The following is a 17080-nucleotide window of genomic DNA, read 5'->3' on the forward strand; positions in this document are numbered from 1 at the left end:
CTGTCTGTTATGCATTTTCTTCCAGAAATGGTTAACGGCTTGAATTTACAACTAAAAATGAGACGTGAGTTCATTAAAAAAAAAAGAAAAAAAGAAAAAGGAAAATATGGAACAAGCGAAGCAGATCAAATGGTGTGCTGGTATGGAAATGCCTGATGGAAATGTTCACACATCAGCTTCTAATGACTTCTCAGAGTCAGTCTGTCGATACTTTTATGGTATCACATGCTCTAAAAAATTCTATATGCTCCCGTGTGTGACACATTTGGACTGAGTAGCAATTGCACATGAAAAATGAACAACCGTTTCAACTAATCGCTGCAGAAACCTATTACAAATAAACTCAAATCTGGCAAAATACATGTTCAACTACTCAAAATGTTTATTAGTCCATCTCAGGCAACTTAATTTTATTTTTGGGAATTAAGAGAATCTTGGACAGGATTGAAAATAACAGAATGAGATTTTTGCAGAGAAAAAACTAATATATGAAATAACTAATGACATGTTGACACCAAGCACATTACAGCGCAAAAAACCCAAATAATTTAGAACCCCCAGTCATAGTTTAAATACGATGAAATACGCAGAACAACGAGTGAACAATATTATTTTTTGGCTGGTAACACTTTATACTAAGAGTGAAGGGTGATAAAGCATCGGTAAATACTGCATTCGACATTTATCAAGCATATTTTCCCACATGAATACTTATTAGTATACAGTTTACAAACACAGTTATAAATGTTTTACTCATTATTAATGATCGACTTGGTTAAGGATTGGTAAACACTGAATTTAAAGCATATTTTCGACATGGATACTCATAGTATACGGTTTATAAACAGTTATCCATTTTTTTCGTCATATATATACAGTTGTGATCAAAATTATTCAACCCCCACAAGATTTTGGTGTTTTAGCAAGTTGGACATTTATTCCGTATTTGGTTTATAGTCATATCAAATAAAGATGTGTCAAATAGACAAATGCAACTTAAATTGTAACACTGTATGTTACAAAATACCAAAAAAGGACATTTCTCTTAATATCTCATTGATAAAATGATTCAACCCCCTAGTTACATGCATCTTTAGTAATTATATCCTTCAAAGGTGATACATAACCGGACACAAGCTTCTTGCAACCATCTACAGCTATTTTAGCCCAAGTCCCACCACAGGTTTTCTATAGGATTTAGGTCTGGCGACTGTGAAGGCCACTCCAGAGTCTTCCAGCCCTTCTTCTGCAACCACTCTGATGTTGATTTGGAGGTATGCTTGGGATCGTTGTCCTGTTGGAAGGTCCAACGTCTCCCAAGCCTCAGCTTCGTCACTGACTTCATGACATTTGCAGCTAATATATCCTGCTAGGAAACATAATTCATAATGCCTTGAACACGCTGGAGATTCCCGGTACCTGAGGCAGAGAAACAGCCCCAGAGCATGATTGACCCCCCACCATGCTTAACAGTAGACAAGGTGTTCTTCTCTTTGTAAGCTTCATGTTTTCTCCTCCAGACATAACGTTGATTCATAGGCACAAAGAGTTCCAGTTTTGTCTCATCACTCCATAGAACAGTTTCCCAAAACCTTTGGGGTTCGTCCAGAGGATTTTTGGCATACTGGAGTCTATTTTTCTTGTGCCTGGTAGTCAGAAGTGGGGTGCGCCTGGGATTTCTGGCATGGAGCCTTCATCTCGTACTGTGCACCTTATGGTCTGGGACGAAACCTGCGTTCCCCCCTCTGCAATGTCCTGTTGTAGTTCCTCAGCTGTTACCCGGGGGGTTTTCACCGCTGTATGCTTCAAATACCGGACAGCAGTTGCACACAGCATCCTCTTTCTACCACGCCCAGGTAGTGTTTCCACTGTACCTTTAGCTTGAAACTTGCAAATTATGCTCCCAACCTGAATATGGAACCCTGCCATCAGGGAGAAGACTCCGGGTCCCACTATGCAAATCTAACCGCCTTAAATTATCATTTTTCCCAGCCTCCATTAAGCTGACCAACAATGTGCAATAGAATGTTAATACATAGGTTAGCAATTTTTTTTTTTTTTTAGCAAACAGCACTTTACCACATAGCACTTTAGTACATAGCACTTTAGAACCAAACACTTTAGCACAAAGCACTTTATCCATGAGCTCTAGTGCCATGCACAATGGTACTTTATCTTTATTTCCATACTGTAGATTGTATGCCTACATCAAAGTGCCACCCATGTCTATCAAGCTCCATGTTCTGATGTTTAGATGTTTAAATGTTAGTTGTCTGGTTGTGTCTGTGCTTGTGTTTTTGTTTATGTTAAGAAAGCAATGATGCACTATGTCCAAGACAAATTTCTCCGCGGGGACAATAAAGTTGAACCTTGAACCTTGAACTGTCTCTTGGAATGTGTAATTTCTTTGGTATTTTCTTATATCCATATCCTTTCTTATGAAGAGAAATGACCTCCTCTCTTGACTTCTTTGACCACTCCCTGGACTTCATCATGTTGCAAATACACCATTGACCATCTACAAAAAGCTGAGCATCAGTCTTTTTCAATCAGTTTAATTGTTGCTCGTTATGGTTCTAATCACATCTACAGGTGTTTACAACACCTGATTTGAAAAGACTTTATTCAAATTCTGTTCTTACGAATTATGATCTTTAAGGGGTTGAATAGTTTTGTCAATGAGATATTAATGGAAATGACACAGTTTGGTATGTTACAAAATATAATGTTGTAATTCAAGTTGCATTTGTCTATTTAATGCATCTTCATTTGATATGACTATGAACAAAATACGGAATAAATGTCCAACTTGCTAAAAAAAACAAATTGTGTGGGGGTTGAATAATTTTGTTCACAACTGTGTATATATATATATATATATATATATATATATATATATATATATATATATATATATATACACACATACATACATACATACATACTAGGGGTGTACATATTGGCCTTTAATGGCAATCTGATATCAATCGCGATACATGGGTTACGGTACGATTCACAAACAATACTTTTTAAAACATTACACTTTGATGCACATGTAAGCTTTGTAAGGTGAAAATCAATCTAAATGGATCATGTAAAAACAAAATCATGTGTTTATTTTTTCAATCAATCAATCAATCAATGTTTATTTATATAGCCCCAAATCACAAATGTCTCAAAGGACTGCACAAATCATTACGACTACAACATCCTCGGAAGAACCCACAAAAGGGCAAGGAAAACTCACACCCAGTGGGCAGGGAGAATTCACATCCAGTGGGACGCCAGTGACAATGCTGACTCAGAGAAACCTTTGAGAGGACCTCAGATGTGGGCAACCCCCCCTCTCTAGGGGACCGAAAGCAATGGATGTCGAGCGGGTCTAACATGATACTGTGAAAGTTCAATCCATAGTGGCTCCAACACAGCCGCGAGAGTTCAGTTCAAGCGGATCCAAGACAGCAGCGAGAGTCCCGTCCACAGGAAACCGTCTCAAGCGGATCAGCAGCGTAGAGACGTCCCCAACCGATACAGGCGAGCGGTCCATCCTGGGTCCCGACGAGCGGTCCATCCTGGGTCTCGACTCTCGACTCATATTTTTTAAATAGACACATAAAAAACAGTCAGCCCTTGTATTATTACCAAATAGTAGAACGATCAACTTAAGGCATTCTGATCAAAAAACGTAAATAAAAGATCATGTTTGTTAAAAAGATGCTAAATATGATTAGAAATGTACATTTCTTTCCTTCAGTTGATTCCTAGTTTAGTTGTATTTGTCGTCCATTTTTTAATGCTAGAGTATCACATTTAATTAAAAGACTGAAAGGTTAAATTATTCACCAGCCGACTTATTGACTGGCTCATTGACATGAACCATGGGTTTGTTTTTACTTGAAGCGTGACAGTGCTGAAACATTCACAGCTCAAGTAAGGCAGAAAGAGCGGCAGCTTTGCACAGACTGACGAGAATGGAATGGACTTTTTGTCATTGTCAAAGTTCAACACATGGTGTTTTCAGGACAAGCTGTCTAAGAGCAGACATTGAGTAGGCAGCGGACAGGCCGCCGGTGAGGAAAGGCTAACAGCAGCACCGCTTGTACGTTGAGGACGTTCAGAGAATCACGTGCTTTCGGGTCTCCAGACATACCCCAAAAAGTAGCTATATTTGTCGCTCGTCGCCTTTGAGACAGAAAGTCTAAGGGTTGTTGGAAAATTTGTAGATTTAGTGTGTGTAAAAAATAATGATGCAAATATTTGCCTTACGTTCCTTCTGATTGGTTCACATGGCGTGGTACTGGCATGTTACCACACCACAGATGTCTCGCAGGATAGAGAACTACAACCAACCAATTCATGATTTTCCAACCTCAAAAGGGAACCTGGCTCGCCAACCATCGACTGAGCCATACTACTTATAGATCTATCCAGATCCAGATATATACAAATAGATATGTATATACAGTGGGGAAAAAAGTATTTTGTCAGCCAGCGATTGTGCAAGTTCTCCCACTTAAAATGATGACAGAGGTCTGTAATTTTCATCATAGGTACACTTCAACTGTGAGAGACAGGATGTGAAAAAAAAATCCAGGAATTCACATTGTAGGAATTTTAAAGAATTTATTTGTAAATCATGGTGGAAAATAAGTATTTGGTGAACCATTCAAAGCTCTCACTGATGGAAGGAGGTTTTGGCTCAAAATCTCACGATACATGGCCACATTCATTCTTTCCTTAACACGGATCAATCGTCCTGTCCCCTTAGCAGAAAAACAGCCCCAAAGCATGATGTTTCCACCCCCATGCTTCACAGTAGGTATGGTGTTCTTGGGATGCAACTCAGTATTATTTTTCTCCAAACACGACGAGTGTATATATATATATATATATATATATATATACATACACACATTTCTATGTACACACTATATATATATATATAGTGTGTGTATGCGTGTATATATATATATATATATATATATATATATATATATATATATATATATATAGTGTGTAAATATAAATGTGTATATATTTATATATTAGGGGTGTGGGAAAAAATTTTTCGAATATGAATCGAATCATTTACGTTGTGCGATTCAGAATCGATTCTCATTTGTAAAAAATCGATTATTTTTTTTTTTTTTTTTTTTTTAATCAATCCAAAAACCACTACACAGCAATACCATAACAATGCAATCTAATTCCAAAACCAAACCTGACCCAGCAACACTCAGAACTACGATAAACACAGCAATTGAGAGGAGACACAAACACGACAGAGAACAAACCAAAAGTAATGGGAAAAAAAATGAATATTATCAACAATAGTATCAATATTAATTATAATTTCAGCATAGCAGTGATTAAAAATCCCTCATTGACATTATCATTAGACATTTATAAAAATAATAAAAAAGAACAATAGTGTCACAGTGGCTTACACTTGCATCGCATCTCATAAGCTTGACAACACACTGTGTCCAATGTTTTCACAAAGATAAAATAAGTCATATTTTTGGTTCGTTTAATAGTTAAAACAAATTTACAGTATTGTAATCAGTTGATAAAACATTGTCCTTTACAATTATAAAAGTTTTTAAAAAATATATATATATACTACTCTGCCAGCATGTCAGCAGACTGGGGTAGATCCTGCTGAAATGCTATGTATTGAATGAATACAGAATTGTTTTGAATCGGAAAAATATCGTTTTTGAATCGAGAATGGAATCGAAAAAAATTGATATATTATCGAATTTTGACCCCAAGAATCGATATTGAATCGAATTGTGGGACACCCAAAGATTCACAGCCCTAATATATATATATATATATATATATATATATATATATATATATATATATATATATTTAACTATATATATATAGTTACACACACACACATATATATATATATATATATATATATATCTAAGTAAATATATGTACACACATATACATATTAAATGCAACTTTAAGTATTAAGTATATAACACTATTATTCAAATTACATTTCCTGTATTATTTTATCACTTAGTATTTTATTTCAGCCACGTGTACAGTTGTGTGTTTTCTCCTCTGCAGGACAGCTCCAGTTACATGTTTATTAATATACTTGGCAATATCATGCCAAGTGTTCCACATCCCTTTGTGTTGTGTCTTCCCTTTGTTTGTTAGGATACAGGAGACTTTTGGGAGTCTTGAGACATTAAACCTTTAAACCTTACGAGTAAACACTTTACAAGGCATGAGTAGTGTTCACACAAAATACTAAAATAGCAAGTAGTAAATACTTAGTTACTACATACATTAATGAATTCCTGCATAAAATAGTATCCGGCTCTATAAAACATCTGCAAACACACTCACTAAATGTTCTTTCAATAAATTGCCTACAAACACTTCTGAATACAAGAAGGCATGTATTTAAGTAGTTAGAGAGCATTTGCTGCTTGTTTATCAAGGTATTTTGTGTGAGTTTATCTGAAGTGAGCCTGAAAAATGAGCTTGAAAAGGCAAACGTTACTCGCCTGATGCAGTCCTTGCTGGAGAGGGTCCTCTGAGTGAGAGTCAAGTGCGCTAGGCATCGAGCTAAAACCCAAGCTGTCAGTCCAGTACACATGCAGGACTCACAAAAGTCTCATCAAACGGTGAAATAAAACACAGCGCATGGGATGAATAACCCATTTCGTCATATTGTAACTTTTTTCTACACACAACTGTAAACATGGCTGAGTTAAAATGTTGCCATTTTCAAGATTTTTGCAAAGGTAAATTCTTACTTAAAAAAAATAAAAAATCTTTAAGTATCATAAAAAAAAATGAAAAATTTCCTCTTTCAGCATAAAGTCTCAATTACCTAAGACATAAAGCAGAATTGCGTACTCAGTCCAATAAAAATGCAATAATTAGGCATTTTAGTTTGTATGATATGATAATTGTGGAGGAGTTAATAATGTATAACCTGTGTTTATTAACGATATATTAATGAATATTCATGTTTAGAATATGCTTTATAAATGACCACGTGACTTGTGCTATATAGTCCACTTCTTTCACAGGGCCGTGTTAGGGTAACAGGACTGAGTGACAACCCATGAACACAACTAAAGTGTGATATTTTACTCTTTTTTTGGTACAACAAATACAATTTAAGTATATTTGGGATAAGGAATAACAAAAAAAGATGTTAAAAAATAGCTATTGCCGATAATCTCATTTTCACATGTATAATGTGCATTAACATGCGTTGTCCCTTTATAGCAGGGGTAGGCAACCCAAAATTTTGAAAGAGCCATATTGGACCAACAATTAAGATAAAAACAACTTAAAAACCTTATTTAAGTGTTATAATGAAGGCTTTTTTGATTGATTGATTGATACTTTTATTAGTAGATTGCACAGTTCAGATCATATTCCGTACAATTGACCTCTGAATGGACACACCCGAATAAGTTTTTCAACTTGTTTACGTCGGGGTCCACATTAATCAATTCATGGTAAACACATAATGTAAGTGTCTATATAAGTTATATTAGCCTACTATCAAAGGCTGACGCAAATCTTTGTTGACAAAAATGCTGTATTTTTATTTTTATTCTACACATTTTTGCAACATTGGAAATCCTTAGTAAAATGGAAGCTTCTCACAGGATGAGATAACTTCTGGAAATTACTGTCTCAAAATGGCCAAATGTATAGATGTGTGTGTCCAAGTTTAAGAAAACTAATGAATTAATTACAATCTTTGAAAGCTGGGTAACGTTTGCTGTGGTCTGGAACAACAAGGCGCACATATTTATGTGGCAGCATCAGAGAAAGTTCTACGTGTAAACCAACCATGACAAGTTCAAGGATCGCTGAAATTAGTAGGACAAAATGGTGCTTGCCAAATACTCTCATCAGTGAAGCATGTATGACATGAACAGTGGAAGTACGAACAATAAGGAAGGTTTGTGTCTCCTACAGAAAATATATTAAACCAAAGAATTTATGTTTTCCTTCATCTTTTTTCCATTTTTTACACATTTCTGAAAGAGGTCCAGGGAGTGGGTTGCTGACCCTTTGCTTTAAATGAAGGCAATCCAAATTATTTATTTATTGGTAATGTTTAAGTTTAGGAAGGAGGAAGAGGCAGCAAATAACATAAACAATTGATTAGATTCAAATAGCGCACCTGTGTCTAGTGTACTGTCTTGTAATGTCCTGTCTTATAGCTCGGGGCGGTATAGCTCGGTTGGGGGTTGCAGGTTCGATTCCCACTTCCGCCATCCTAGTCACTGCCGTTGTGTCCTTGGGCAAGACACTTTACCCACCTGCTCCCAGTGCCACCCACACTGCTTTAAATGTAACTTAGATATTGGGTTTCACTATGTGAAGCGCTTTGAGTCACTAAAGAAAAGCGCTATATAAATATATATCACTTCACTTATTGCAATTGTCCTGTATTATTATGTATTTTACTATGTATTTATGTCTTTTACTATGTACTGCTTTCATATTTCCTGTATTTTATATTATCACTTTAAACTGTTTTATATTTCATTTATTTTTTATCCCGTGAAGCAGTGGTCCCCAACCTTTTTGTAGCTGCGGACCGGTCAACGCTTGATAATTTGTCCTGCGGCCCGGCGGGGGGGTGGGGGGGATTCTTTTTTTTTTGTTTTGTCATGAAAAAGGGAGTTTTTTGTCATAAAAAAGCGAGGTTTTTAGGGTTGGTGCACTAATTGTAAGTGTATCTTGTGTTTTTTTATGTTGATTTAATAATTAAAAAATGTAATTAAATTAAAATTAATAAAAAAATATTATGCGGCCCGGTACCAATCGAGCCGGCCCGGTACCGGGCCGTGGCCCGGTAATTGGGGACCACTACTGTAAAGCGTCTTTGAGTGCTCTGAAAAGCGCTATACCAAATAAAATGTAGTATTGTTACTCATCAGCTAATCGATGCTAACATGCTATTTAGGCTAGCTGTATGTACATTTGTAGCTCTATTTGCATCCAGCGTTCCCCTCCACCCACATTTAATGCCAAACAAACACTTACCAATCAACGTATTTAAGTTGATCCAGTGTCACAAGATGCGAAAGTCCTGATCGTTTGGTCTGCACATTTTACCGGCGATGCTAAGGCAGACAGGGCCGAATAGTGTCAATAGCTATTCGCTCAATAGCTTCAGTTTCTTCTTCAATTTCGTTTTCGCTATCTGCCTCCATACTCCAACCATCCGTTTCAATGTATGCGTAATCTGTTGAATCGCTTAAGCCGCTGAAATCCGAGTCTGAATCCGAGCTAATGTTGCTATATCTTGCTGTGTTGTCCGCCATTTGTTTGTATTGGCATCACTGGATGACATCACAGGACGGTGGCTTCACAGATAGCGCAAAACAGGCACTTTAAAGCCTTTTTTCGGGATATTCTGGGATGGTTTTAACCCTTCTGAAATTGTGATCATGTTCCCCTTTAAGGATATTTTTTCTTGTTTCAATTCATGTTTTGAATTGTTTTTATTAAATACAGAATTGTATCAATATAAAATAATAATACAATATTTTTTTACGATGGAACATTTATCAGTTGCATTTCTTTGGAACCCATCTAGCATTGATTTGTTGGAATATGAGTAGTGTTCAAATAAATACAACACATTCTTTCAAGTCAGCTTCACACTGATTTTCTTGTATTATTTTCCGTACTAAATCCCACTAAATCCTCCTGGCGAAGCCACCTGTCTTTAAGGTCCTTAGAAAAATGACATTTCCACTTCCACGAGAAATCAATTTGTCGGTTTGTTTGTCGAACGATTCTTTCAGCAACCACTCTTGTTGGCAGAAGCAAAGCCTTGCAGACTCTCATGTTTGAACGTGGAAGAGCCGACTAAGCCGCGCACTTAGAAGACGGTGCCTCAAGACCTTGGAAAAAAAAAAAAACAGAACAAGGAGGAGATTTTAATAAACGTCTTCGTCCCTTTGCAGGTTTTTTCCACTTGCGGGTCCCCGAGTCGTCGGCGGTGGGTTCCTCCGTGGGCAGGATCAAAGCGCACGACTTGGACGTGGGCAAAAACGCCGAGGTGGAGTACACCATCGTGCCGGGCGACGGCGGCGCCATGTTTGACATCACCACCAACGACCACAACCAGGAAGGGATAATAATTCTCAAACGGGTAAGTGGTTCTCCAAGCGAGGACATCAAATGCAACCTCCACGGCCATTGAAGCGCCTCAGCGGGCTTTCCGCTCCGTTGCCACGGGCTCCCAGAAGCATCCGGAGGTGCAATTTTCAAAGGTTGACACGGAAATTTAGCTTTCTCAGCCACTGGAAAAAGAAAATGGTGCCGACCTACTCGTGCACCAGGACGAGAGCCGTGCCTCGTCAACGTTTGGTCACGACATAGCTTTGTCACTTTTCCAGGCCTCAAGAAATCAATTGATCCAGCGATAATTCAAAAATTAAATAGATCATTTTGCCGTTATGTTTGTTTTCTTCGCCGGACTAAATGAACATAGTGAATTCTGTAGTCCAGGGGTCCCCAAACTACGGCCCGCGGGCCGGATGTGCCCCCCCAGTGTCCAAAATCCGGCCCGCGGGAATCCCAAGTAAAAAAAAAATAACTTTTTTTTAAATTATTATTATTGTTTGTTTTTTTTTAAATCTGTCCTTACTAGTCCATTTTCTACAGGCAAATCAGATTGTCTAAAAATGCATTTTGCCATTAATAACGTGACATGCAGCAAGTGCGCTCCTTAAGTCGTTTAGTGCGTGAGGAAAAAAAAAAAAAAAATATATATATATATATGTGTGTGTAGGAAAAATCCCAACACTACTTCATCTTTACAGAACTGTTTCATGAGGGGTTCCCTCAATCTCCTCACGATTGAGGGAACCCCCTCATGAAACAGTTCTGTAGAGATGAAGTAGTCTTGTGATTTTTCCCACACATACATACTGCGCTCTCCCACGGTATCAGGCACTTTTCTCTGGATAATCTATTAAGACACATATATGTACATATTAGAGATGCGCGGATAGGCAATTATATCATCCGCAACCGCGTCACCAAAGTCGTCATCCACCCGCCGTCCACCCGAACCAACATTTTATCAGAAATGCATCCGCCCGCCACCCGCCCGCTGAAATACATCAGAGGTTGGCCACCTTTACCTCTCACAGAGCTGTCTAAACCCGTTTCACAGAGTAACGAAGACAATTGGAGCCGCTAAAGTTCTCGCGATTATCCAATTGGCGTTCATCCTGATGACAAGGATATGGGCGTGCTGTGAAGCCATTGCCTTAGACACCTTCAACAACACGTACACACCGATTGTTAGTCTGGCAACATGTTGTGTGCAGCTTCCACAATCACACATACAAGATTGAAAGGCATACTGGGTGACTCAGAGTACACTGATGGTTGTGATATAAACAACTTTAACACTTACTAATATGCGCCACGCTTTGAAGCCACACCAAACAAGATTGACAAACACATTTCGGGAGAACATCCTCACAGTAACACAACAAATACCCAGAATCCTTTGTATCCGTGACACAGCCCTGAATATTTTTCACACCCCCGCGCCCCCAACCCCGCCCACCTTACAGACGCACGGGGTGGAGGGGGTGGCGGGGATTGCTGCTAGCGGGGTCTATAAAATAGTCAGGGAGTGTCATGGATACAAAGGATTCTGGGTATTTGTTGTGTTGCGTTTATGTTACTGGGAGGATGTCCTCCCGAAATGTGTTTGTCAATCTTGTTTGGTGTGGCTTCACAGCGTGGCGCATATTACTAAGAGTGTTAAAATTGTTTATATCACAACCATTAGTGTACCCAGTATGCCTTGCAGTCGTGTGTGTGTTGCTCCGGAAGCCACACACAACATGTTGCTGGACTGACAAGTAGATCGTACATGCTGTAGAGGGCGACAAAGTCAATGACTTCATAGCACGCCCTAATACTTATTATCTGGGTGACTGCCGGTAGTCACTCTAGAGAATATTAGCGTCTCCTATTGACTTCTTCGCTTTGTGACACGGGTCTTAAATGGCTCTTTGAATGGCAAAGGATACCGATCCCTGAACCATGTATATCAAATATTTCCGGATGATTCAACCGCCAGAGCGTGCTGTTCAGTATCGTGGTCACTGATTGGCTCAGCCTCAGACAGCATTATTATATTGGATCAAATAACTGACTCAAGGGTGTTATTCAATGTCGAGAGGGGTCTTATTTTAAGTTGTAAACAAACAATTGTTGTGTTCTAGCCCAGTGTTTTTCAACCGCTGTGGCGCAGCACACTATTGTGCTGTGAGATACAGTTTGGTTTGCCGTGGGAGATTATCTAATTTCACCTATTTGGGTTAAAAATATTTTTTGCAAAAAACAGTAATCATAGTCTAGAAAATATGTGTTGTTGTTGAGTGCCGGTGTTGTCTAGAGCTCGGCAGAGTAACTGTGTAATACTCTTCCATATCAGTCGGAGGCAGCTGGTAGCTAATTGCTATGTAGATGTTGGAAACAGCGGGAGGCAGTGTACAGGTAAAAACGTTTCTAATGCTTAAAACAAAAATAAACAAAAGGTGAATGCCCCTTAGAAAAGGCATTGAAGCTTTGGTAAGGCTATGCAGAACGAAACTAAAACTGAACTGGCTACAAAGTAAACAAAAACAGAATGCTGGACGACAGCAAAGACTTACTGTGGAGCAAAGACGGCGTCCACAATGTACATCCCAACATGAAGGATAAAAACAACTGAAATAGTGTTGATTGCTAAACCAAAGTAGATGCGGGAATATCGCTCAAAGGAAGACATGAAACTGCTGCAGGAATATACCCAAAACATTAGAAAAAGTCACCAAAATAGGAGCGAAAGACAAAAACTAAAACACCACACACAGAAAAACAGGGCGTGATGTGACAGGTGGTGACAGTACACCTACTTTGAGACAAGAGCTATAGTGATGCATGCTGGGTTATGGTTTAAAGTCATATCCAACAATTGTGACAACGACTTTTTACTGTCGACTGAGTTTTGTTTTTTAATGATTTCTGCTGGTGGTGTGCCTCCGTATTTTTTTCAAAAAGCTCAAAAAAAGTTAAAACACTGCTCTAGCCATCAACATATTTAATTATATATTCCTACTTTTCAGAAATTACTTTAATAAAATAATACTGACATTAACATGGTGTACAGGCAACATTATACTGTCATACATAGTTCATTATTGGCCCAGGTCTTCTTGTTGCTAGGCAGAATTTGTTGCAGCTATGCCCCCACAAGGCTGTTTGAATCAGGAAATTGCTCCCCTCCGCCAAAAAAAATCCCAACCAGTCATGTTTAAAATAGAATCTGTGCTCTGCACTGCAAAAACTGAAATCTAAGTAAGATTAAATATCTCAAATAAGGGTGATATTTGCTTGTATTCTTTCTGATAAGATCATTCTTCTCACTAAGCAGATTTGATATTAGTCTTTTACAAACCCCGTTTCCATATGAGTTGGGAAATTGTGTTGGATGTAAATATAAACGGAATACAATGATTTGCAAATCCTTTTCAACCCATATTCAGTTGAATGCACTACAAAGACAATATATTTGATGTGCAAACTCATAAACTTTTTTTTTTTTTGCAAATAATAATTAACTTGGAATGTCATGGCTGCGACACGTGCCAAAGTAGTTGGGAAAGGGCATGTTCACCACTGTGTTACATCACATTTTCTTTTAACAACACTCAATAAACGTTTGGGAACTGAGGATGAAGCTTTGAAAGAGGAATTCTTTACCATTCTTGCTGGATGTACAGTTTAATTTTCTCAACAGTCCGGGGTCTTGTTGTTGTATTTTACGCGTCATAATGTGCCACACATTTTCGATGGGAGACATGTCTGGACTGCGGGCAAACCAGAAGAGTACCCGCACTCTTTTACTATGAAGCCACGCTGTTGTAACACATGACTTGGCATTGTTTTGCTGAAATAAGCAGGGGCGTCCATGATAATGTTGCTTGGATGATAACATATGTTGCTCCAAAACCTGTATGGACCATTCATCATTAATGGTGCCTTCACAGATGTGTAAGTTACCCATGCCTTGGGCACTAATACACCCCCATACCATCCCAGATGCTGGCGTTTGAACTTCTCGCCTATAACAATCCGGATGGTTATTTTCCTCTTTGTTCCGGAGGATACCACGTCTACAGTTTCCAAATATGATTTGAAATGTGGACTCGTCAGACCACAGAACACTTCTCCACTTTGCATCAGTCCATATTAGATGAGCTCGGGCCCAGCGAAGCCGGCGGTGTTCCTGGGTGTTGTTGATAAATGGCATTCGCGTTACACAGTAGAGTTTTAACTTGCATTTACAGATGTAGCGACCAACTGTAGTTACTGACAGTGGTTTTCTGAAGTGTTCCTGAGTCAATGTGGTGATATCCTTTACACACTGATGTCGGTTTTTGATGCAGTACGGCCTGAGGGATCAAAGGTCTGTAATATCACCGCTTACGTGCAGTGATTTCTCCAGATTTTCTGAACCTTTTGATAATTTTACAGACCGTAGATGGTAAAATCCCTAAATTCCTTGCAATAGCTCGTTGAGAAATGTTGTTCTAAAACTGTTCGACAATTTGCTTACAAATTAGTGGCCCTCACCCCATCCTTGTTTGTGAATTACTCAGCATTTCATGGAAGCTGCTTTTATACCCAATCATGGCACCCACCTGTTCCCAATTAGCCTGCACACCTATGGGATGTTCCACATAAGTGTTTGATGAGCATTCCTCAACTTTATCAGTATTCATTGCCACCTTCCCCAACTTCCTTGTCACGTGTTGCTTGTATAAAATTCTAAAGTTAATGATTATTTGCAGTTTGAACATCAAATATGTTGTCTTTGTAGCATATTCAACTGAATATGGGTTGAAAATGATTTGCAAATCATTGTATTCCGTTTATATTTACATCTAACACAATTTCCCAACTTATATGGAAACGGGGTTTGTATGTAGATTATCCATCCATTTCCTACCGCTTGTCCCTTTTTTGGGTGGTGGGGGTTGCTGGAGCCTATCACAGCTGCACTCGGGCATAACTGCAGTGTGTATTCACTGTAAAATACATATATGGGCAATAAAAACATCCCTCCGGCACCAAAGTCTTTCTGCAAAAGTATCAGGACCATGTCGGATGAGAGAAGATGCACATGGAATATTATTCAATTCCTCCCTGGGAGGTCGAGGACGCTGTGGACCTCCCGCCCCTCTTCACCTCATGTTCGCTTGCACACCTCCGCGTGCTCTGTATTAGGAGACATGTAATGGTGGACTTTATACAAAAGAACGGTGAAGCTAAGCAGAAAGGCGCCCTACGAAGGTTCTTCCATGTACTTCATTAGAATCTCGGCATGCTGCTTTGCATCAAAGACCCCTGATGGCTTTTTTTTTTTTTTTTTTTTGCACTCTGATCACCACACAGCGTGTAGGAGCTCATCTTCTGGGCCATATGTTCTGCCTCCGCTAAGTTGATTAAGAGCACGTTGACCCTAAAAAGGTTGCTCGCTCGCGCTGGCTTTGATCCACCGAGCTATACTTACTATCAAGGCGCCAACTTTGACCGATGGCGTTTTGCAGGGCGGCCGAAGGGGACGGCAACTTCGCACAAAATTACGTCAGCATAAACCCCTGCGAGGTTTCCAAGGAACGTGAAATAGAGCAGCGAGTTGGAATCCCTTCAACATGGAGAACGTGATGGAACCTCATTAACTTTGACCTACATGTTACAAAATCACACAGGCTGAAAATAGACTTTGGTACTTTGCGTTCTCGCATGTACGTTTTCTTCCATAAAATAAAATGGTGGTGGGTGTGGCCTGCGGACCTGCAGCGAAGCGGGGTGTGGCTGAGCCGGCTTTGAGATTAGCGACAGGTGCGTAAAGTTAAAAGATAAAGTACCAATGATTGTCTCACACACTCTTGGTGTGGCGAAATTATTCTCTGCATTTGACCCATCACCCTTGAGCACCCCCTGGGAGGTGAGGGGAGCAGTGGGCAGCAGGGGAGCCGCGCCCGGGAATCATTTTTGGTGATTTAACCCCCAATTCCAACCCTTGATGCTGAGTGCCAAGCAGGGAGGCAATGAGTCCCATTTTGATAGTCTTTGGTATGACTCGGCCGGGGTTTGAACTCACAACCTACCGATCTCAGGTCGGACACACCAACCACTGGACCACTGAGTAAGTTGATGACACAGCTGAGAGTGTTTGTCTAATCACCTGTCGCTATGTTAAAGGCAGCAGTCGGGAAGGAGAAGGGGGGTTGTTGATGGCGGTTGGCGAAGCACGAGGGGAGCGAGGGAAACCATTCATGTGCTCAATCGAGGAAAGACAATTGCTGGAAAGCACATAAAGACGGGCGTTTATTGAAAAACAAACATTATTGTTGACCCTGAAAAGGAGTGGTGATGTCGGTGACTGGTGGACCAAGAAACCCGGAAGGAAGCGACTCGCACAAAAATATTTTGTACTTTTCGGACTATATTTCATTTTCTCAAAATCAACAGGGTGCCAGAAGTCATTTTATTTGGTACATGGTGTAATGACGAGTGTGACCAGTAGATGGCAGTCACACATAATAGATGTGTTTGGACTGCAGGCTGACGCCATGCAAACAAGCCTGTTAGAGAGTCCGCCCTGAGATCGGTGGGTCGTGAGTTCAAACCCCAGCCGAGTCATACCGAAGACTAAAAAAAATGGGGCCCATTACCTCCCTGCTTGGCACTCAGCATCAAGGGGTTGGAATTTGATTGATTGATTGAAACTTTTATTACTAGATTGCACAGTACAGTACATATTTCGTGCGATTGACCACTAAATGGTAACACCCGAATAGGTTTTTCGACTTGTTTAAGTCGGGGTCCACGTTAATCAATTCATGGTACAAATATATACTATCAGCATAATACATTACAATAATACAATGTTAGATGTAAATATAAACGGAATACAATGATTTTCAAATCCTTTTCAACCCATATTCGATTGAATGCACTACAAAGACAAGATATTTGATGTTCA

The 17080-nt window shown here is 39.3% G+C and overlaps 1 protein-coding gene across 1 annotated transcript in view; it reads left to right on the plus strand.

Annotated features, from left to right (window-relative positions):
• LOC133569299 (cadherin-12-like) overlaps positions 1 to 17080 on the plus strand; it is a 343124-nt gene that overhangs the window by 190308 nt on the left and 135736 nt on the right. The window contains exon 6 of the mRNA XM_061921526.1: positions 9981 to 10168. Coding sequence (XP_061777510.1) covers positions 9981 to 10168 — 188 coding nt within the window. The remainder of the gene's footprint in view (positions 1 to 9980; positions 10169 to 17080) is intronic.

This window comes from Nerophis ophidion, linkage group LG15 (assembly GCF_033978795.1).
Source record: "Nerophis ophidion isolate RoL-2023_Sa linkage group LG15, RoL_Noph_v1.0, whole genome shotgun sequence".
In the NCBI taxonomy this organism is placed as follows: domain Eukaryota; kingdom Metazoa; phylum Chordata; class Actinopteri; order Syngnathiformes; family Syngnathidae; genus Nerophis; species Nerophis ophidion.